The sequence below is a fragment of the Aotus nancymaae genome, unplaced genomic scaffold, assembly GCF_030222135.1.
Source record: "Aotus nancymaae isolate 86718 unplaced genomic scaffold, 86718_ANA_hifiasm-v0.15.2.pri h1tg000019l, whole genome shotgun sequence".
Taxonomy (NCBI): Eukaryota; Metazoa; Chordata; class Mammalia; order Primates; family Aotidae; genus Aotus; species Aotus nancymaae.
The window spans coordinates 25,851,250-25,874,468 of NW_026988431.1; the positions used below are offsets into that span (position 1 = coordinate 25,851,250).

The following is a 23,219-nucleotide window of genomic DNA, read 5'->3' on the forward strand; positions in this document are numbered from 1 at the left end:
TATTCAGGTAAATGAGGGAACAGGACTTCAAACAGCAAAATGAGAATTTCAAATGTGTCTGTATTTCCCTTAGGCATAAAATCAATGACACCCGTCAGATACATACGTACTTGTGCCTGCCTCCTTTGTTGCCCCAACTTGTGCCTTTAGAACTTGACCAGTGACTTTTCCAGACAGGAGGAGCGATGGGCCTGGGCTGGCAGTGATAAGTGGAGAGGTGTATGAATGATTGCCTACTCTGAAGTTAAGCATGCGTCAACACAACAGAATGCGAGTTCTCGTTTCTGAGAGCATCTGTACACTTGTGCATGTGTGTGTAAGCTAGACCAGCTGACTTTGCTTTTTCTAATGGCAGTCCTGATTTGCATAATATACTGTAGTGGGAGGGATTTTCAGATGCCTGACACTTTTCTTTGTTTCTTTCTAAAAATTACATTTGTGGAGTAATTAGGATATGCAAAGCATGGTACAAACTTTAATTTTCTCAAAAACCTTGTAAGTTTGTAGTATATTATTACATGTTTTTAAGATAATGGAACTGACATGGAGAAGACCCAGGGTCACAGAGTTAACAAATGACAGAAGGCAGGACTCGAACTCTGAATATTCTCTGATAATCACTGTTCTACAATGCCTAAGATGAAAAAAATTGTAAATTCTATTGAATTCATGTATAGTTGCTTACTTTTGGAAGAAAACATTCTCTGGTGGCTGTAGTCAGAAGGAATAGCCATTGGCTGAGAAGCTCATTCTTTATATCAGGTCCCAGGGCCTTTAGTGAGCTGGTTGACAGATGCCTTCATGTTTCTGCTAGACCCTCATCTCTAATGACCTGTTCTTCTGAAGGAGCTAGACAAAGCTGGGTTCAAATCTTTCCTCTACCACTTATTGACCGTCCTTTCTTAGCCAACTCATTGACCCTCTCCAAGCCTTGGTTTGCTCATTTATAAAATGGAAATGATGATAATTCTACCCTCATAGTCGTTCAAGGAAGAATAAATGAAAGAAGACAAGCATAGAGCTGAGCACAAGACCCGAAGCAAACTGAGTGCTTGATTAAATACTTAGAAAGTGGAAAAGCCAAAAGAAAGCACTGCCAGTCTCATGGGAAGTCATTATAAAAAATGTCAACTTGAAAAATATTAGCTACAGTTCATCTGGACAAAACCTCACACATAAATAGTAGCCTCAATTGTACATATGGTTTGCCTATGGAGAACACATGATTAATTTTGGCCCCTGGACAAATTTCAAGGCAGACCACTGGATAACTCATGCATATCTGGAGATTTCTCACAAATACCATGAAAGGCAGCATAGCAGCCTCACAGCATATCTACTCCCAGTCCAGATGGCCCAAGTCTTTCAGAATCTCCCTTCTCTTAAGTTTCCTTTCCACCCCCGCTTCTCCCTAACGTTACTGGAGCACATTTGGTGTTGTGGCTTAAGTACTTGGCCAAAGTCAGGCTACTCTCTAGGGATGCTTCCTTGGAAATTCAGCTGGATCCTTAATTTCTTCCATATATTGTCCATAAGAAAGTGAGCCAGCTTCCCCTCCTCTGCCATTCTAAGGAAATTATTTCACAGACTTGAAGATGAGAGTTTGGCTGTGTTGACATTTCCAGAAGATACACAGCATCATTGTGAGCTATGGGTATATTTTATCCACACTCCTGCCAGATTGTCTTGTAAGAAAATTTTTTTGAAGGCCCTGTCTTCCTAAGTAAGATGAATTTAGACTCCAAGTAGAATAATCACACCTTGGGTTTGACTAAATTTTAGAGTTTTCAAGGCACATCATCCACATTTAGCTTCTGTGATTCTCATGCTAGTCCTGAAAGTTGGGAGAGGCCCTATTTTTAGAAATTTTGTAGATGAAATATACCCCTTTAGAAAATAGCTCTGAGGGATGTTTTAGAACAGGATTGCGATTTTACTTGTTTATAAAGAGAAAACTGGAAAAACAGTAATGTACAGTTTGCAGTAAAAATATTTCACTAACATGGTAAGTTAACCCTTTTGCTTCTACTAGAACATTTATGGAATTCTTTTTATTTTTCTTTATTTTTAGAGAGAGGATCTTGCTCTGTTGTCCAGGCTGGAATACAGTGGTGTGATCACAGCTCAGTGGAGGCTCAAACTCTTGGGCTCAAGTGATCCTCCTGCCTCAGCCTCTCAAGTAGCTGGGACTACAGGCACATATGGCTAACTTTCTACATTTTCTGTAGAGATGGGTCTACTGTGTTGCCCAGGCTGATTTTGAGCCCCTGGTCTCAAGTGATCCTACCACCTCAGCCTCCTAAAGTGTTAAGATTACATGAGCCACCACACCCAGCAATGCTTTTCTTTATGTTTAACAAAGAGTATTGGTTGGCCTTTTTAAAAAAAACTGAAATGATGTAGTTGGAAAACAGAGATCATGATAACATAGCAGGTAATGGTTAGTCAACTCCAAACTCCAAAAAGGATCACAAACTCCAAAAAGTTAGCAATGTTCATCTAATTAATCTTCAGAATTCCTAACACACTATGGTTAAGAACTCTAGAAGTGTTTTTGGTGGTGACAGGCAAATAATACAAAATATATGCTGTTGTCTGCACTTGTAGTTTCATGTTTGGTTGTTTTAATCAGGGACCTCTATCTTGATCAGAATTTTAAGAAGAGTTTGGCACTAGGTTCCTGGTGGAGAATAGGATGCCCCTAAATTTCAAACATGCTTATGCAATGCAAAATCCTGTTAAATTACTATAAACATATTGATAAAGAAAGAATGTGGTGTGTATATGACCAGTTCTTAGTCCTTTCTAAGAAGGAAGAGAAGCATCTCAAACAAGATGGTCAGTTCTTATCTTTTAGAACTGCCCAAGATGGAGTAAAGAAACTGGATTTACCTCACAACTGTAATAAACAAAAGAAAAAAAGCAAACAAAATATATGAAATAACTTTATTTTTATTGTACTTTTGGTTCTGGGGTACATGTGCAGATCATGCAGGATTATTTCATAGGTATACACATGGCAATGTGGTTTGCTGCCTCCATCCTCCCGTCACCTACATCTGGCATTTCTCCCCATGTTATCCCTCCCTGACCTCCCCACCCCACCTCGCTGTTCCTCCCTTGCCCCCACCAACAGACCCCAGTGTGTGATGCTCCCCTCCCTGTGTCCATGTGTTCTCATTGTTCAACACCCACCTATGAGTGAGAACATGCGGTGTTTGATTTTCTCTTCTTGTGTCAGTTTGCTGAGAATGATGGTTTCCAGGTTCATCCATGTCCCTACAAAGGACACAAACTGATCATTTTTTATGGCTGCATAGTATTCCATGGTGTATATGTGCCACATTTTCCTTGTCCAATCTATCATCGATGGGCATTTGGGTTGGTTCCAGGTTTTTGCTATTGTAAACGGTGCTGCTATGAACATACATGTGCATGTGTCTTTATAATAGAATGATTTATAATCCTTTGGGTATATACCCAGTAATGGGATTCCTGGGTCAAATGGAATTTCTATTTCTAGGTCCTTGAGGAATTGCCACACTGTCTTCCACAGTGGTTGAACTAGTTTACACTCCCACCATCAGTATAAAAGTGTTCCTATTTCTCCACATCCTCTCCAGCATCTGTTGTCTCCAGATTTTTTAATGATCGCCATTCTAAATGGCGTGAGATGGTATCTTACTGTGGTTTTGATTTGCATTTCTAATAATCAGTGATGACGAGCATTTTTTCATATGTTTGTTGGCCTTATATATGTCTTCTTTTGAAAAACGTCTGTTCATATCCTTCACCAACTTTTGGATGGGTTTTTTTTTTTTTTTTCTTGTAAATCTGTTTTTGTTCTTTGTAGATTCTGGATATTAGCCCTTTGTCAGATGGGTAGACTGCAAACATTTTTTCCCATTCTGTTGGTTGCTGATTCACTCTAATGATTGTTTCTTTTGCTGTACAGAAGCTCTGGAGTTCAATTAGGTCCTATTTTTCTATTTGGCTTTTGTTGCCAAAGCTTTTGGTGTTTTAGTCATGAAGTCCTTGCCTATGCCTATGTCCTGAATGGTTTTGCCTAGGTTTTCTTCTGGGGTTTTTATGGTGTTAGGTCTTATGTTTAAGTCTTTAATCCATCTGGAGTTAATTTTAGTGTAACGTGTCAGGAAGAGGTCCAGATTCTGCTTTCTGCACACTGCTAGCCAGTTTTTCCAGCACCATTTATTAAACAAGGAATCCTTTCCCCATTGCTTGTTTTTGTCAGGTTTGTCAAAGATCAGATGGTTATAGCTGTGTGGCGTTGCCTCCAGGGTCTCTGTTCTGTTCCGTTGGTCTGTATCTCTGTTTTGGTACCAGCACCATGCTGTTTTGATTACTGTAGCCTCGGTAGTTGCAGACTGCCTCAGTAGTGGTGGTCGCCCTTCCCCGCACTGAGCTGGACTCTCCTGGGTCCAGCTGTGCTTGCTGCGAAACTCTCAATCCACATAATTTCAGATTGCTTGTTTTGTGGGGATGGTACCCGCCAAACCAGATCGCCTGGCTCCCTGTCTCTGCCCCCTCCATTTCAGTTGAATGGGAGGCTCTGTCTCCCAGACGTTTCAGGCACCAGTTGAAACGGCCACCCAGATTTATGTGAGTTTCTGTGCACCAACCCGGCACCGGCTGAAACCACCATGCTGAAAACTCGTGGCACTTTTTGGCCTGGGAATCTCCTGGTCTGTGGACAGTGAAAATTTGTTTGGAAATGTGGTGGGCACTCACCCTCTGCATTGTTCTTGCTGGGAACTGCGCTCTGGAGCTGTTCCTATTCGGCCATCTTGGATCCTCTTGAAATAACAACTTTTAAGACACTGGGCATTAGGAAATGAAATACAGTAATCTTTAGAGAAGAGAATCAAATGAGATGAATGCTACAAGTGCTCCGACTTATAGCCTTGAGTGTTTTCAGGCCATGGTACAAGAAGAGGGCATTGAGGAGGAGCCTGATGAGCTCCTGGAGCTGAGGAGTCGGAGCTGGGAGAACAAGGAGACCAAGGCAGTGAGAGCTGACAGGGTGGAATACCAGAGAGGGATAACTGCACAGAGAGTAAACCCCAGAGGTCTGCAGAGAGTCTCTCTGGATTATTCAGGAGAGTGTTGATAGCACATGCAGGTGAAGGAATTACCTGAGACCAAGGAAAGAATCCTCTTAAAATAGTGCTATTTGCTCAACAGGGCTAGAAATTGTGCTTTTTCTCACCAGCAAGACTGGAAATTACTATAATTCACATGGTAATGGTAGAAAACTTAAGAAGGTCTTGACTCAGTAATAGGAAATAATTAGCCCCAAATTATTAGGCTCACCAGCAAATCATAACAGCAAGATCCAAAAGGATGAGACTCTTTCCATGCAACTTAATTGCCTCCCAGAACAAAGCACATGGATATTTACAAGAATACAAAAGTATTTCACGCTCAACAAGAAAAATTTTGCAATGTCTGGCATAATAAGAAACAGAAGGGTACAACACCTAATAAAGAGTATAATCACTCAAAACCAAGCCACAACAGACACAGGTGTTAGAATTAGCAAAGATACCAAAACAGTCATAGTACCTTATTCAATATGTTAAAAAATTAAGTGGAGACACGAAAGATATAAAAAGAAGATCCTAATAAAATTTGTAAAGTTGAAAACCATAGTGTCTAAGATGAACAATACATGGAATGGGATAATGGCAGATTAGATGTGGCTAAAAAAAAAGATTGGCAAACTTGAAAACAGGGCAAGAGAAATTCTCCAAAATAAAACACAGAGGAAAAAACAATTTAAAAAATGAAGAGTATTAGTGAGTTTCAGGATCTTCACCCAATAATTGATAAAAAAAATCAGCAGGAATATAATACGTTTGAACAACAGTATCAACTAATTTGACCTAATTGACATTTGTAGAACAATCTACTAATAGTAGAATATATAATCTTTTCAAGTGCACATGAAACATCTACCAAGATAGACCATATTGTGGACCATGAAATAATGCTCAACATTTTAAAGGATTCAGGTGATAGCAAATAGGTTCTTGGACCAAAGCAGAATTAAATTAGGAATCAATAGCAGAAAGATCTTTGAAAACTCCCCAAGTATTTGGAAACCAAATAAAGCACTTTTAAATAGTCTAGAGTCAAAGAATAAATAAAAGGTGAAATTAGAAAGCATAATATTTTGAAATAAAGTAAAATTGGTGTGCCAGAATTTGAGGTTCTAGTTAAGCAGTACTTAGGAGGAAGTAAATTGCATTAAATGCCTATATTGACAAGGAAGAAACATTGCAAATCAATGATCACAACTTCTACCTTAAGAAATCAGAGAATGAAGAACCAGATTATCCCAAGGTAAGTGGAAGAAATAAAATAATAAAAATAAAGTGGAATTCAGTGAAATTGAAAAAAGAAAAACAATAAAGTCAATAAATCTGAAAGTTGTTTCTGTGAGATCAATGAAATTGATAAAACTATAATCAAACTCACCAGGAAGAAAGAGAAGACACAACTTTTTAATATCACAAATGAGAGAAGAGATGTATTCCAAATATATTAAAAAGATAACCAGGGAATATTATAAATAAATAATCTTTTGCATATAAATCAGCTTAGGTGAAATACACAAATTTCTTGCAATGCACAACTAAAGCTTACTCAAGAAGAAATAACCTAAGTAGCCTTATACCTATTAATGAGATTGAATTTGTAATTCAAATCTTCCCATAAGGAAAACTCCAGGTATGCATGATTTCACTGGTGAAATCAACTAAAAACTTAAGGAAGAAATAATACCAATTCTATGAAAACTCTTTCAGAACATTAAAGAAAAGGGCATATTTTACAACTCACTTATTTCATTATTTTTAATTTTTTTATGAATACATAGTTGTATAATACATATTTTTGGGATACATGTGATATTTTGATACAAGCATGCAGTGTGTAATGATCAAATCTGGATAACTGGGGTATCTGTCAATAAAACAGTGGTTAATAGAGGCTGGGAAGGCTAGTGGGGAGGGGGAAATAAAGAGGAGCTGGTTAATGGGCACAAAATACTTATTAGAAGAAATAAGATTTAGTGTTCTCATGGTTAAAAATAATTTATTGTATACTTTAAAGTTAACAATAATTTATTGCATATTTCAAAATAGCTAGAAGAGTAGATTTGGAATGTTCTCAGCTCATTTTTTGAGGCCAGATTACCTTGATACCAAAACCAGACTAAGACATTATGTGAAAGGGAAGCTACCGACCAGCTACAGACCATCATTCACAAGGATCTGAACATAGATGCAAAATTCTAAAAAAATTTTAGCAAGTTAAATCCAACAACAGATTTTTAAAAAGATAATATGGAATTTATACTGGAAGTCAGGGCTCATTTAATGAGCAAAAATTACCTAATAGAGCATTTATACTGTTAACTTCATGCATGGTGGTAGGGTATTCTTTTTTCAATTTTATTTCTTTGTTAGGCTTATAGCATTAATACAGGTTGACTCATTTGTTTTGTGATAATTAAAATAATAAATGTAGAAATATCTAAAAAAGTGTTGAGTAGAAATGGAGATCAATAAATTTCTGCTAGTTAAAAATCTCCTTTTTTGCTTAATTAGGTTGACAGATTCACTTCTTTCATAGAAGCAAAGAACATTGGCCATCTACTTCCTGTCTTTCTGAGCTGGTGTTTCCTGTTTTGGCCTTATCAGTCAGCCATCATTCATATGATTGTAGACAGGCTTTTTCATGATCCTTTAGGCTTAGAGCAGAGCTACTTGAAGTGCTAGTCTGCAGCAAGATAAGAAGCTTGCCTCAGAATGTAAATCAAGGCAATGTTTTCTTCATTGAGAAAGTCTTGCTATGAAAATAAATAAATAAATAAATGTCAGCAGACCTAATCAGTGTGGTTAGTAATATAGTTGACTTACATCATGGTGCAAACTCCTTACCTTAAAATGGGCTGATGAACTGTTTGCAGGCACTTTGAGTGCCACGTTTTTAAGAGTATGTCATATCTCACATAGCATTTAGATTCCAAAGTCAGCACTTGTTTATACTTGCTCTCGTGACATTTCTCTATGGTGCATACTTTGAACACATATATAAATGTTTTTGTGTTTGTGCCACCAATAAATGTAACTTCAACATCTATACTTTCTCTTGAGGTCATTATGTATAATTTCATGCAAATATGTACTCCAAACTTTTAGCCATGTAGAGTACATTGAAAATGATTGTTTCTCATCTTGCATATTAAAATAGCTGGAGGATAAATCCATCCTTTCACAAAGATCTGAGATAGGATGGCAAATGGGTTTCTTCATGTGTGACAATATGTGTCGTATGGTAATGGTTCTGCATGCACTATGTAGGTACATATTTGGAGAGTGCATCTGGGAACAAGCACCGTGATTGATTATTGATGATTCCATGAGTATGGATTATTGATTGATTCCATGAGTATGGAAATGAAGCATGGTAATACCCTCATACTGTGTATTTGCCACCTATGACTAGGAGTTTCAAGATTATCTTTTTGTTAAAAAGAATGACTTGAGTTCTTCTGTTGCAGGACATTACAATCATGGCAGAAAAGAAGAACCAGATCATACTTATGAACCCGGAGATGCCTCACTTCAAGAATATTACATGGATGTGGCTTTCCTCATAGATGCTTCCCAAAGAGTAGGAAGTGATGAGTTTAAGGAAGTGAAAGCATTTATAACCAAAGTGCTTGATTACTTTCACATTGCCCCAGATCCACTGACCTCCACCTTAGGAGACAGGGTTGCTGTCCTGAGCTACTCTCCCCCAGGCTATATGCCTAACACTGAAGAATGCCCTGTCTACCTGGAATTTGATTTGGTTACTTACAACAGCATACACCAAATGAAACATCACCTCCAAGACTCTCAGCAGCTCAATGGAGATGTTTTTATTGGTCATGCCTTGCAATGGACAATTGACAATGTCTTTGTGGGAACCCCCAATCTGAGGAAAAACAAAGTTATCTTTGTAATATCTGCTGGTGAAACCAACCCTGCAGACAAAGAAGTCTTAAGGAATGTGTCTTTGAGAGCCAAGTGTCAAGGCTACTCCATATTTGTGTTTTCCTTTGGCCCTAAACACAATGACAAAGAATTAGAAGAATTAGCCAGCCACCCCCTGGATCATCACTTGGTTCAACTTGGCCGAACCCACAAACCAGACTGGGACTATATTGTCAACTTTGTCAAGCCATTTGTCCATTTAATCAGACGTAAGTCATTAATTCTCTTCTATTGCTTTTGCAACAGATTTAATGTTTCTGTGTACGATCCATTAGCAGACTTAGCAAAATGATCCTCACTTTAGTTAAGAGTAGTAGAGTATAAGTAATAGGAAGCAGTGAAAATTTTCAGAGGAACATCCCATTACCATGAGCCTTGCTCCTGCGCTGCCAGTTTCAGCCAAGAAATCCTCAAATGGATGAAAAGTGCCCTTTAGCCCTAATCTGTGACCGTTTACCATGTGCCAGGTTCTTTAAATGGACTGTTTCATTTAACCTTCAGTGTAGTACTCAGAGGAAAATATTCATATCCCCATTTTACAAGTGAAAAGACTGAGATTCAGAAATGTTAAATAAACTGCTTAAAATCTCAAGCAATAATTGGTAAGACTCAATCCCTCACATTCTGACCCCAGGGCTATGTTCTTGTCGAGTAAATCATACTTTAACTACTAAACCCTTAGAAAGGTATACTCCTGTAATAAATAATATCTGACACTGCCCTCCACCTGATCCAAGGACTTCTATTTTGTCTTGTCATTATAAATTAACCTTAGTTCTGACTTGAATTCTTATGAGCCATGGGCACAAATCCCTTCTAGAGCCCCTATGCCAGACAGCTGGCTTAGGCACAGCTGCGCAGGGATTTTTAAGGGTGTCTGTACACAGTGGGGCTTTGAGGGTGGCTGCCCAGCCTCTGCCCATGTGTTGTGACTTTAGGCATGCATATAGTAGTACATCCAAAACCTTGTAACATCAAACAAATCCCGGCCTGTGCTGCAAATTAGGAATGTGGCAGAGGCTACATTGAATGGTTCTTTGCAGGTCCTGCAAGTTTACTAGAGAAAGGATCTGGGTTTTCTGGCATGCATAAAGCCCCAGGGCTTACATAGATCTCAGCAATCTTGGAATTTAGGACTTATATTTATTAGCAGGTAAATGTGCCTTCTTCCAACCCCAAGATAAATAGGGCACACCATTTCAATAGCTAATAGAGTCTTCTAGAAAGATCCTTCTTTTATAGGGAGAGAAATAATAAGAAGAATTTAGAGATGTCATTAAAGTATGTCACGAATTTGTGACAGGCGTTGGAATTATTTATTCAATTACTGCTGTATCTTCTTGACTTTGCCAGAAACAAAGAATTTCAATGTCAGAGTGTGAGTGTTTTTCTAAGTCAGTCATAAAAGTTGTTCTTGAAAACACTGCCAACCACATGAAAAGACAAATTGACTTTGGGTGAGATAATAATGTAGATGAGTAAAATTTAGACTAACCAGCCTCACTCTCTCTCCAGGTGCCATCAACAAATATCCCACCAAAGATATGAAAGCCACATGTGTTAACATGACCTCTCCCAACCCGGAGAACACTGGCACAGAAAACACTATATTGTGAGTTTAGAAATTCCAAGTTTGGGTAATACTACAACTGGAAATAGTCTTCAAAAAAACTGTGAAATGAATAGCATTTTAATTTTCAAGATGCAAGTGTGTGTGTGTGTGTGTGTGTGTTTTAAATGCCACTCATTTGTGATGATAGCACAGGTCTGAAGTTAATCGCAGATAGAACAGGACTCATATTTGAAAGAACTGTTTCCATTTCTGTTTCTTTTACCCAAAAAGCCTCCTATTAGTACCTTCTCATTAACTAGACAACATAACTCTAATATTGGGTACTGTGAAAACAGAAAACTTAAATATTAGATGTAATAATTTTAGAGCAGAATAAAAACATAAGAAACCAAAAAATTTGGCCCTTTAGAAGACAAAACACATATGAAGATTGGCAGGAAGGATTCTTTCAAGTTTGATCTTACAAAGTACAACCCTAAGTACTCAAAAATTTAATGATGGAAATTATATTGGTTTTGAATTCTAAACTGCTGAGACAAATGTCTCATTTCCCTTCAGAATACTAGAAAATCGCACAAGTCAAGTTTTTTTCACGAACTGCACTTCGACTATTCCAATCACATGCATAAAATGGATTCCTCTTATATTATCTGGTGGTATTTGCATTTAATCTTGCAGGGGACTTGGCTAACCAATTTTTCATATCTCTTCTCTATTACCTCAGACTTATTCCTGGGATATATGAAATAAAGACAGAAAATGGTGAGCTGTTTGATGACTTTGATTCCAAGGAGCAACATTTCCTTGTATTAGAAAACAGTCATAGTAATGGTTCTGGGACAGCTACTGATTTGATGCAGAAGTTATACCTGCTCTTTTCAACTCAGAAATTGGCAGTGAAAAACAAGGAGGAAGCACATTTAGAAGAAACTACAGCTCAAGTGGTTGATAAACAACAAGAAAAAGAAGGTAATCTTGAGTACCGTAGAGTTGAAGACCCTCAGGTACCTTTGTTTGTTTGGATTTTCCCCTGGTGGAAGATGAGCAGTTAGAATTCAGTAGGTCAGGTAGAGATGACAGGATGTGTATAGAAGAGGGGCTTATCATCTAAGGATCCAAGGGCGCCCCCCCAAAATGAAGAGGCAAGGGAGATAAAACTTCAGAAAGGCAAAAATAGTCTTTGTTGACATATTCAGAATTATAAGCAGGTATAAATCCTTGGTGTGGAGTCAGAGAATGGGGAAGTGAGAGGGATAAGAACAAGGACAGCAGGTCCCAAGTAAGCAGGAACAGCCCCTATCCTTGTGCTGAATGGGGTTGAGGGGGAACTGCGCAAGAAGCCTCTAGAGTTTTAATGCTCAAGATCTGCTCTCTCTTTTAGCAACTAGGGTGTTCTTGGTTTGAGATGAAGGTCCCTAGCTGAGCCCCAGCCTCAGTGGGACCCAGAGAAGATAAGGCCACTGTGGTTCTGAGATCTGTGTGGAGATTGTGGGCAGCTTCGTAGGCTGGGTGGGGAAATGGTTATGGACCTACAGCTAAAAGCAAAATAGGAGATGGAGAGCAGGAAGCTATCAACTCTAGGGCAGCGATTTACAGTCCTTGCTGTGTCCCAGAGTCATGTGGGAAATGAATTTAAAGTAAATATTTCTGGATAGCTACTAAAGCTGAAAATATGTATATCCAATGAACCAGCAATTTTATGTCATTGTATATACCCGATAGAAATATACATACTAACCAAAAATCATGTACTAAAATGTTTATAAAGGTACTATTTGTAGTGGTCCCAAAGTGGGAACAAAATGCCCAACAGGTGAATTGAAAAATAAATTTTGAGACATTTATATAACAAAATCCCATATAGGGGCATGTATGTATACTTCAAAAAAGTATGTGTGTGTGTGTATATATATATATATATATACACATATTTATAAATATAGATATAGTTAAAGCTATATATACACACATACATAAACATATATATATAGTTTTAGATATGGGTATAATTGTAGATATATGAAGAGAGAACAAAATCAGCAAAATGATGGAAAGTAAGAGAAATGAATATAGGGAAAATGGGAAAAACAGAGAGAGAAGATACATGAAACAAAAATTAAATGTAAGGATAATGAAATATCTAGTTCTCATTAAAATGGAATAAGTTCATTTTTGTTTCAAAATGGAATAAGCCCATATAACTTATCTTTTTCACTGATTACGGCTGAAAATTCTGGACGAAATACAAAAAGCAACTACCTGAAGGCTCTGAAATGTAAGCAAAAGCAAATATATTGTGAAGGGGCATGAGTTTCTCATTTTCTTTTCTCTTTTCTTTTGAATAGGGTGTTTTTTAGATTTTAAAATCTGTAAATTTATATCTTTTACCAATTTGGGGGAATTTTTGGTCCTTATTTCCTCAAATATTTTTTTCTGCAAGAGTCTTTCTACTTTGCTTACAGAATTTTAGTGAAACATGTTAGACCCTTTGATATTCAACAAGTCTCCAAGGTTCTGTTTGCTTTTTTCTCAATCTTTTTTCTCTTCAGTTTGTATAATTCATCTTTCTTCAAGTTCATTGACTTTTTCTTTTTTTTTTTTTTGAGATTCAGTCTTGCTCTGTTGCCCAGACTAGGGTGCACCAGCATGATCATATGCTTTACCAACATCTGGAGGAAGGAATAAGGGGTGGATCAGAAACAGAAAGGGTTGGTTGAAGAGGTGGTGTATTACTTTGCTTGGACTGCCATAACAAAGACCATAGACTGGGTGGCTTAAATAACACCAATTTATTTTCTCATAGTTGTGGAGGCTGGAAGACCAAGACCAAGGTGCCAGCCTATGAGGTTCCTGATGAGGGCTCTCTCCCTGGCTTGCAGATAGCTGCCTCCTCTCCTTGTCCTCACAGGATAGAAAGAGAATCCCTGTGTCTCGTTCTCTATTTATAAGGATAACAATTCTGTCAAATCAGGGCTTCACCCTTACGATCTCTTTTAACCTTAATTGTCTCCTTAAAGGCCCTATCTCCAATACAGTCACATGGGGTTACGTCTTCACTATATAAAATCGTGGGCAAGAGACACATTTCAGTTTATACCAGGGAATATAATTAAAAATTGCTCACGCCTGTAATCCCAGCACTTTGGGAGGCTGAGACGGGTGGATCACGAGGTCAAGAGATCGAGACCATCCTGTCCAACATGGTGAAACCCCATCTCTACTAAAAATACAAAAATTAGCTGGCCGCGGTGGCGCGCGCCTGTAATCCCAGCTCCTCAGGAGGCTGAGGCAGGAGAATTACTCGAACCAGGGAAGCGGAGGTTGCAGTGAGCTGAGATCGCGCCACTGCACTCCAGCCTGGCACCTGGCGACAGAGCGAGACTCTGTCTCAAAAAAAAAAAAAAAAAACAATTGCTCACAAGAGAGAACCCTATGAATTGGTGGTTCCCAAACTTGTTTATATAGAATCACCTAGTTATTTTTTTTGAAAAGTACAAAGTCTAGCCTACACCCCATATCATATCAAGTCACATTCTTTAAGCTCTCAGATGATTTCAATGTGCATTCAAGTTTGCAAAACACTGTTATAAATCCTGGTTGAATCATTCCTGTTAGGTAGCTTTAGATATCTCAAGGTGGTTTGCTGCTGAAAACAGATAACGTTGCTAGAATCAAAATGATTATCATCAAGTACGCATCTTTATTGTTAGTTATTATTCTTCATTATTTTCTCTGAAAGTTTTCTGCACTTTTCTATTGTAATCATATGTTATACATCTAGAAATAGATGATGTCTTTAATACTTTTTCTCACAGATCTCTAGCCAACAGCTTGGGTTTGTTGTATTTGGCCAGCCCTGCTCCCTGAAGCCAAGCTGAGTCTCTTCAGAAAATATTAGCTTGACTTTTTCTTGGAATCAAGAAAGCTTAGTGACTGGAAATTACTGAGTTGTACTTTATCTTTTTGCAGATAAGGAAATGGAAGCTACAGATATCTTAAGCATCTTACCTAAGAATTCACAGTAATTAATCTAATACTTTTTGTCATAGTGATTCATACTCTATGTTTATAGAACACAAGTTTATCTTAAAGTTAGGCCATGAAACAGAAATAATAAAATCTATCTCTGAGTTGTTGAAAAGTTGAAGATGATGCATATAAAGCTCAAAGTACACACTATGCCTAGAATATAATCAACTAGTATTATCCCTATTTGAATTATTTAAGTCTGATCATCTATTTGACAAGTAAAAATATAAATCCATTGTGTAGAATTATTACTCTATGTTGTTTTGTTCATCTTTTGTTTTCCTAAAGGGATTGAATGTTTCTTTTCACCTGTCCATTGGTTTGATATTTTCATTACATATTTCTACTTAAAGGACAGATTTTCTGTTGCTCATTATAAAGTACATCTTCAAGATTTTAATGTAGATATTTTTAAGTGGAACTGTATCTTTTTTTTTCTTTATGCCAAACCCAAGGCTTGTTTCTTAGTCTTTGTTTTTCCAATATCAAGTGTAGTGTTTCTCCAAGTATGGTCCCTGGACCAGCCACATCAGCATCATTTGGGAACCCATTAGACATGCAGATTCTTGGATTGCACCCCAGGCCTACAGAATCAGAAACTCTGAAGGTGGAGCCTCCAGAGGTTGAGCACCACTGACCTGGTATTATAAATATCAAGTCTAAATTAGACTTCTTTAATAGTGGTCCTTTCATTGGATATTAATAAGTATTTGTGGAAAATCATTTCTCTAGAAATCACTGCTAAGTAGATACGGTTTTTTTTCTGCAGGACTTTTTATTGTCTTTAATGAAATAACAAATTCCATTAATATTCTGAGAGAACAACTGTAATCAAATCAATTTGGCCACAGGATCTTGTAACATCCTGTGGATGTTACATTTTATAGGGCTAGTATTTTGTAGAAAACACTTCAGGAAACAGGAGTTGAAAGAATAAACCCTGGAGCCAGCTATAAATTTGAATCCTATTTCTGCATTCGTCATGTGATCTCGGGCATGTCATATTGCCTCTCTGAGCTTCCATTTCCTTATCAGCAAAATGGAGGTAATAATATAACCTATGTTATTGGCTAATGTGAGCAGTGAATGAATATGAAGTGCTTCAAACAGCTCTTAGCATAGAGTAAAATCTTAATAAATGTTAGCTGTTATTTAAAATTGCGATCATGTTGATGATGATAGTGATGATGACAAATGATAACAGAGCTAGTGGTTTTGGTGAAAAGAACACCAGATTGGGAATGAGGAGACCCCAGTGCTAGTTTTAGTTCTGTTGCTAACTAGCTTTATGATCTTGAGAAGTCACCTGATTGCTCTGGTCCTAAACTTTCTTCTCGGTGTAATGAAAAGCTTGGATGAGGCCAGTGTTTTTTATACTGAGGTACACATACTGGGTGACACATAAACACTTTCCAATGCATGGATTTCTACAAGCTAGTCTTAAAGGGCTCCATCTACCTGAGAATGTATTTGTGTCTGAGCAATCACAGAAGGGCATCCTTTTCTGCGTCTGCTTTTAAAAACACCCCCTACTTCACACACAAAATATGGCACATCTCTCAGCCATTCTGAATCTGTGGTGCTTTGCCCCAGATGTAAAACCCCTCTAGGGAGACATTTGGGGTGGGGTGGGGTGGGGTGGGGATTGTCAAACCAGGAGTCATTTAAAAATATTTTATCTATAGTCCTTCTTTAAACAAAACACCATAAACCCAGGTAAGGCTTCAAATCTTTTCCATCCTGTGCATATTTCTGTTAAGGAAGAAGTGTATTGCTAGAAATGGGGTTTTTAAACTCGTGTTACAATGTTCTAAATTCAGGTGTATCATGGAATGAGGATGGTAGCAATGATGATAAATTTCATTTTGTAATTTGGCCCCTCCCATTTCCCAACTGTTGTCAAAGGGTGTGTCTCTCCTGACTGGGATTTCCATGAGAACAAACAGAGAGTGTATTGGAGATGCACTAATGAAGAATGCTATGGCCGGAATGTTTATGTTCCCCCAAAGTTAGTATGTGGATGTCCTAACCTCCAAGATCATGGTATTAGGAGGTAGGATGTTTGTGATTAAGTCATGGGCTGGATCCCTTATGAATGGGATCAGTGTCCTTAGAATAAAGGACACAAGGGGACTCCTCTCCCCTTCCACCATATGAGAATTTAGTGAGAAGGCACCACGTTTGATTGAACCAGAAAGCAGGTCCCTAACTAGATGCTGAATGAGCTGGTGCATTGATCATAAACTTCCCAGCCTCCAGAACTGAGAGAAATAGATTTCTTTGTTTATAAGACACCCAGTTTATGGTAGTTTGTCATACCAGCCTAAATGGACTAAAAGAGAGAGCAAGTATTCTTTTATCAGGCTAAATACATAAACATAAAAACCACACACACACACACACACACGCACACCAGAAAACAAAACAAAAACCCTCTATGGCCAGAGGTTTTTTGTTTGTTTGTTTGTTTGTTTTTTCTTTTTTTTGAGATGGAGTCTTGCTCTGTCGCCAGGCTGTAGTGTAGTGGCAGGATCTCGGCTCACTGCAAACTCTGCCTCCCAGGTTCGAGTGATTCTCCTGCCTCAGCCTCCTGAGTAGCTGGGACTACAGGCATGTGCCACCACATCCAGCTAATTTTTTGTATTTTTAGTAGAGATGGGATTTCACCGTGTTGGCCAGGATGGTCTTGATCTCCAGACCTTGTGATCTGCCTGCCTCAGCCTCCCAAAGTGCCGGGATTACAGGCATGAGCCACCTCACCTGGAAAGAGCTATTAACCTGTCTTAGAATAGAATCATAGTAAGATAGTAAGATATCATCACAGGAACCCCCAATAACATCGTTATTTCAACTGAAAGATGAGATTAGACTCCTTCAAAGGCAGAGCATGTGTGGATTGGCTTTTACAATAATGACCAGTTCTTCCAATTAGGCTACGTGGGGAACATTTCCCATAATGAACTAAATTGAAGCTTTAAAATTCTGAAGTAAAAACATACAGAACAGATGATTAAAATATTATATTATCAAAAAATATACTAATACAAGTGTCAAGTGTGCTTCATTTAGCAATATTTAACTTTTCCAAACGTTTTAGTTTTTCAAGTTAAATACAGTGCCTCTCAGTAAAAGAGTAACAGATATAATTAATAGCCATTTGATAAATTTGATAAAGTACTTTTTAAAAGTATTTCCCAGAAATTAGAAAATGTCATATAAATGACTAGATAACTGATTCTTTTATAAAAGCTTTTGAAAGATTTTTGGGTGATTTTGGGGATATAATTCAGAAAGAATTTAAATAATTGTGTGACATTGCCCTGATAAAACTCCTTCAAGACCGATCGATGTAAATAATATTTATTAGTACATAAATATATAACAATAGATATTAATTCTGTCAATTTTGATATTAAATCTTGCCTTACTCTAGCAAAAAACAGTGATAAATAAAAATAACAGTGAAAAACTATCCATTTCATTAATAAACGTATTTCCAACAAAAATGTTTACTTTTTATCTTAATAGAATTACCAAAATTTAAATGCATATGCTGTTTTGATAAATTCTAATAACACATCTTTAAAAAGTGTTAATACATAGAGGCTTATAGTCATAGAAAATAAGAACATACATTTAAATATACATTTTTTGCAGAGAAGTAATAATTAGGCAAACAATAAAATATTTTAAAGCATATAAACATATTAGAGTTAGAATGAAATTCTGTGGGGAAAGTGGAACAGAAATACAAGTTTAAGGAGAGAAATGAACACTAAACTATCTGATATTTAAACATGAGCATGTTTCATATATTTTTAGTAAATAATGGTGAACTCTGTTGGATAAGAGAAATGTTTTATTTTTAAATGTCAGTTTTTACAATATGTCACAACTTACATCTTTTTCAACCACTTAAACTTATAATGAAAAAAAATAGATACTGACTTTAAAATGTTCAAGGCAGGAAGTAGATGCTTTATTTTCCTTTGAGGTGTGGCTTTAAGCAAAATTTTTTAAAGACATCTAGGCTGGAGCCTCTCTAAGATTCTGTTTTAGACCAGCTTCCCCTGAAGCCAACCCTGTGTTGAGAATTTCTGTGCATGTGAGTTATTAAGGGAATGCTCACAGGAGAACCAGTAAGGAAGGGAGGAAGCAAGACAGGGAAGGAGTGGAAGGCAAACAAGGATGTCATCTCATGCAAAGTCCCATAGAGGGCAGCTTAAGCCTGTTCCTTCAAGAGAACTCAGGCATCTAAGAGGCTGCAGAGATTTCTTGAGCTAAGGCAAGAAAGTTGGGCTTTCTTTTCTTTTCTTTTTTTTTAAATATGTATCTATCTGTCTGTCTGTCTATCTATCTATCTATTTGAAGTTCTGGGATACATGTGCAGAATGTGCAGGTTTGTTACATAGGTGTACAAGTGCCATAGTGGTTTGCTGCACCCATCAACCCGTCATCTACATTAGGTATTACTTCTAATGCTATCCCTACCCTAGCCCCCGACACCTCAACAGGCCCTGGTGTGTGATGTTCCCCTCCCTGTGTCCATGTGTTCACGTTGTTCAACTCCCACTTATGAGTGGGAGCATTCAGTGTTTGGTTTTCTGTTCCTGTGTTAGTTTGCTGGGAATTATGGTTTCTAGCTTTATCCTTGACCCTGCAAAAGACATGAACTCATCCTTTTTTATGGCTGCATAGTATTCCATGGTGTATATGTGCCACATTTTGGTTTATCCAGTCTATCATTGATGGGCATTTGGGTTGGTTCCAAGTCTTTGCTATTGTGAACAGTGTCACAATAAACATATGTGTCCATGTGTCTTTACAGTATAATGATTTATAATCCTTTGGATATATGCCCAGTAATGAGATTGCTGTGTCAAATGGTATTTCTGGTTTTATATCCTTGAGGAATCACCACAGTGTCTTCCACAATGGTTGAACTAATTTACACTCTCACCAACAGTGTAAAAGTGTTCCTATTTCTCCACATCCTTTCTAGTATCTGTTGTTTCCTGACTTTTTAATGATCACCGTTCTAACTGGCGTGAGATGGTATCTCTTTGTGGTTTTGATTTGTATTTCTCTAATGACCAATGATGATAAGCTTTTTTCATGTTTGTTGGCTGCATAAATGTCTTCTTTTGAGAAGTGTCTGTTCACATTCTTCACCCGCTTTTTGTTGGAGTTGTTTATTTCTTGTAAATTTGTTTAAGTTCCTTGTAGATTCTAGATATTAGCCCTTTGTCAGATGGATAGATTGCAAAAATTTTCTCCCATTCTATAGGTTGCTTGTTCACTCTGATGATAGTTTCTTTGGCTGTACAGAAGCTCTTTAAGATCCCATTTGTCAATTTTGGCTTTTTTGCCATTGCTTTTGGTGTTTTAGTCATGAAGTCTTTGCCCATACCTATGTCCTGAATGGTATTGCCTAGATTTTCGTCTAGGGTTTTTATGGTTTTAGGTCTTATGTTCAAGTCTTTAATCCATCTTAAGTTAATTCTTGTATAAGGTGTCAGGAAGGGGTCTAGTTTCAGTTTTCTCCATATGGCTATCCAGTTTTCCTAACACCATTTACTAAGTAGCTAATCCTTTTCCCATTATTTGTTTTTGTCAGGTTTGTCAAAGATCAGATGGTTGTAGATGTGTAGCGTTATTTCTGAGGCCTCTGTTCTGTTCCATTGGTCTATATATCTGTTTTGGTACCAGTACTATGCTGTTTTGGTATATATTTAGTATAGTTTGAAATCAGGTAGTGTGATGCCTCCAGCCGCCTTCTTTTTGCTTAGGATTCTCTTGGCTATACAGGGTCTTTTTTGGTTCCATATGAGATTTAAAGTAGTTTTTTCTAATTCTGTGAAGAAGGTCAATGGTAGCTTGATGGGGATAGCATTGAATCTATAAATTCCTTTGGGCAATGTGGCCATTTTCATGATATTGATTCTTCCTATCCATAAGCTTGGAATGTTTTACTATTTGTTTGTGTCCTCTTTTATTTCCTTGAGCAGTGGTTTGTAGTTCTCCTTGAAGAGTTCCTTCACAGCCCTTGTAAGTTGTATTCCTAGGTATTTTATTCTCTTTGTAGCAGTTGTGAATGGGAGTTCAGTCATGATTGTGCTCTCCTCTAGGTATAAAGGAATGCTTGCCTATTGTTAGTGTAAAGGAATGCTTGTGATTTTTGCATACTGATTTTGTATCCTGATACTTTGCTGAAGTTTCTTATTAGTTCACCAAAGTTGAAATGAAAGAAAAAATGTTAAAGGCAGCCAGAGAGAAAGGTTGGGTTACCACAAAGGGGAGCCCATCAGACTAACAGCAAATCTCTCTCAAGAAACCTTAGAAGCCAGAAGATAATGGGGGCCAATATTCAACATTCTTAAAGAAAAGAATTTTAACCCAGAATTTCATATCCAACCAAAGTAAGCTTTATAAGCAAAAGAGAAATAAAATTCTTTACAGACAAGCAAATGCTGAGAGATTTTGTCACCACCAGGCCTGCCTTACAAGAACTTCTGAAGGAAGCACTAAATGGAAAGAAAAATCCAGTACCAGCCACTGCAAAAACCATCAACTCTATGAAGAAACTGCATCAACTAACGGGCAAAATAACCAGCTAGCATCATAAAGACAGGATTGAATTCACACACATGACAATATTAACCTTAAAAGTCAATGGGCTAAAGCCCTAGTTAAAAGACATAGACTGGCAAATTGGATAAAGAGAAAGTTGGGCTCTCTTACTTCCTCCTAGGTCATTGATTGGTCAAGAGTTGCTCTCAGGAGGAATGTAAACTCCAGGTGCTCATGGTGCATATGGTTAAAGCAGGTCCAGTAACCAACAGCAGTCCTCAAAGAATAGTAGGTGCTGATGTTGGAAGCAAAAACTCACATGGCAGTGGTTGAAGAAGGAGGCCAAGAAGGGGAAGACAGAAAAGGAAGGAATGTTGTCTTAGAAATTAATGTTGAGAAAAGAAAGATTAGAGGGATTCTGGGAAGAACCTTGACATTGTCTATTGCACACCCCTTCAAGCACCTATTTAATAATAGCAGCCACTAAATTTGCTAAGCATGGAATGTCAAGTCATTAATGTACCAACGTTTTTCCAGAAAGAATGTTGTCTAGGATTCTCCTTATATATTGCTCATTTATATCTATTATCACATTACCCTGAGCTGGACTTCTATTTTGACCATTGAAAATGACAAAAATCTTGTATTTGTTTTATATGTGGCATATAAAGGAGTAGGCTCTGGAGGAACATTTTGAACAAATACAGTAACATTAAAAGCAGTGAATATTTCTATATTTTGCAGATGGTGAAGATACAAGGTCATCATAAGAGAAAGAAGATAGCTCCACTGACATATATAATCCCATGTGGTTCTAACCAAAATCTATAATCATCTGTTAGAAGTAGAGTGGTAAATGACAGGGACTTTTCACAAAAACAATTGGCTAATAGCATGCTAAATTTGTCCTGCATCTCAAATCTGAGGAGAAGAATTTTCTGAGTGAAGACATCAGTAAGAAGACCTGAGAAACCAGGAATGATTTCATTTCTCCTGAGAACTGAGGAAACTGACCTATAAGAGTTGACTTTTCTTTGAAAGCTCTGCACAATTCAGGCATCAGTTTTGATGATGTATCTGCCTGAAAAAGATTGTCATTATTTTCATCATGTCTATATCTCAGATTGGACTCTTCTAAAAGCATTTAGAATTGGAATTTCCTATGAATATCTTCTACCCATTCTTAAAACTGGAAAGCCATGCCCATGTCTTCGCTAGGATGACCCTAACATTTCATCTAGCACTGATTGTCCTTTAAAACCCACCTGTCAGGCTGCTATTACCAGTAGTTAATGCTTTCTCTTCACCAGGACATTGACAAAAGAATGGAATTGGTGAAGGAAAAAAAGATGAGAAGAGGCTAATTTTATGAACCTCTATTTTGTGCTGTAATCTTTTGTTTATATTTTAGCATGCTTTGCTTTGTGTATACTGAATTTTTGCAGCAAAATAAATACGAAAAAGTATGTGTTCTATATGACCAGAGACATTCTTGGGAATTACAGTGTAGCAAGAGATAATTTCTAAAATAAAAACAAGTCTGACTTGGAAGTTTGTTTTGTTCATTATTATTTACCTACAGTCTAACTCAGCCCTAATAGAACACCAGTAGGAGGACTAAACATATTTGGAACATTTACATAAAATGTAAAATTAGCCAACAGTGGATTAGTTTTAAAAATCATTCAGTTTGGTTAAGGCAACAAGTAATTACCAAGTCAATGAGCATCTATTATGTTAAAAAATGAAATGACTATGTTAATGGGATAATACTATAGGCTATTTTATACTTCTCCCATGTAACTTTGTTTTTTACCTTACTGTTGTTGTTTGTATAATTTAAAATAATCCAATTCTAAGTTGCTGCGATTGCTCTCTGGGAAGTTCCAAATTCAACTCTACTCATTTAGTAAAGTTTTGTTTTCCCCTTAAAACCCTGATATGTGTGTGGGGTGTGTGTGTGTGTAAGCATATGCATGAAG

At 37.3% G+C, this 23,219-nt stretch overlaps 1 protein-coding gene across 1 annotated transcript in view; it reads left to right on the top strand.

Moving 5' to 3' along the window:
• The window catches only part of COL6A5 (collagen type VI alpha 5 chain), a 98,642-nt gene extending 75,854 nt beyond the window's left edge, over window positions 1-22,788 (top strand). The window contains exons 38-41 of the mRNA XM_064378680.1: window positions 8,588-9,274; window positions 10,581-10,677; window positions 11,363-11,642; window positions 21,982-22,788. Of these exons, the coding sequence (XP_064234750.1) occupies window positions 8,588-9,274; window positions 10,581-10,677; window positions 11,363-11,642; window positions 21,982-22,068 (1,151 nt within the window). The 3' untranslated portion in view covers window positions 22,069-22,788. The remainder of the gene's footprint in view (window positions 1-8,587; window positions 9,275-10,580; window positions 10,678-11,362; window positions 11,643-21,981) is intronic.
• Window positions 22,789-23,219: the final 431 nt, after the last annotated feature.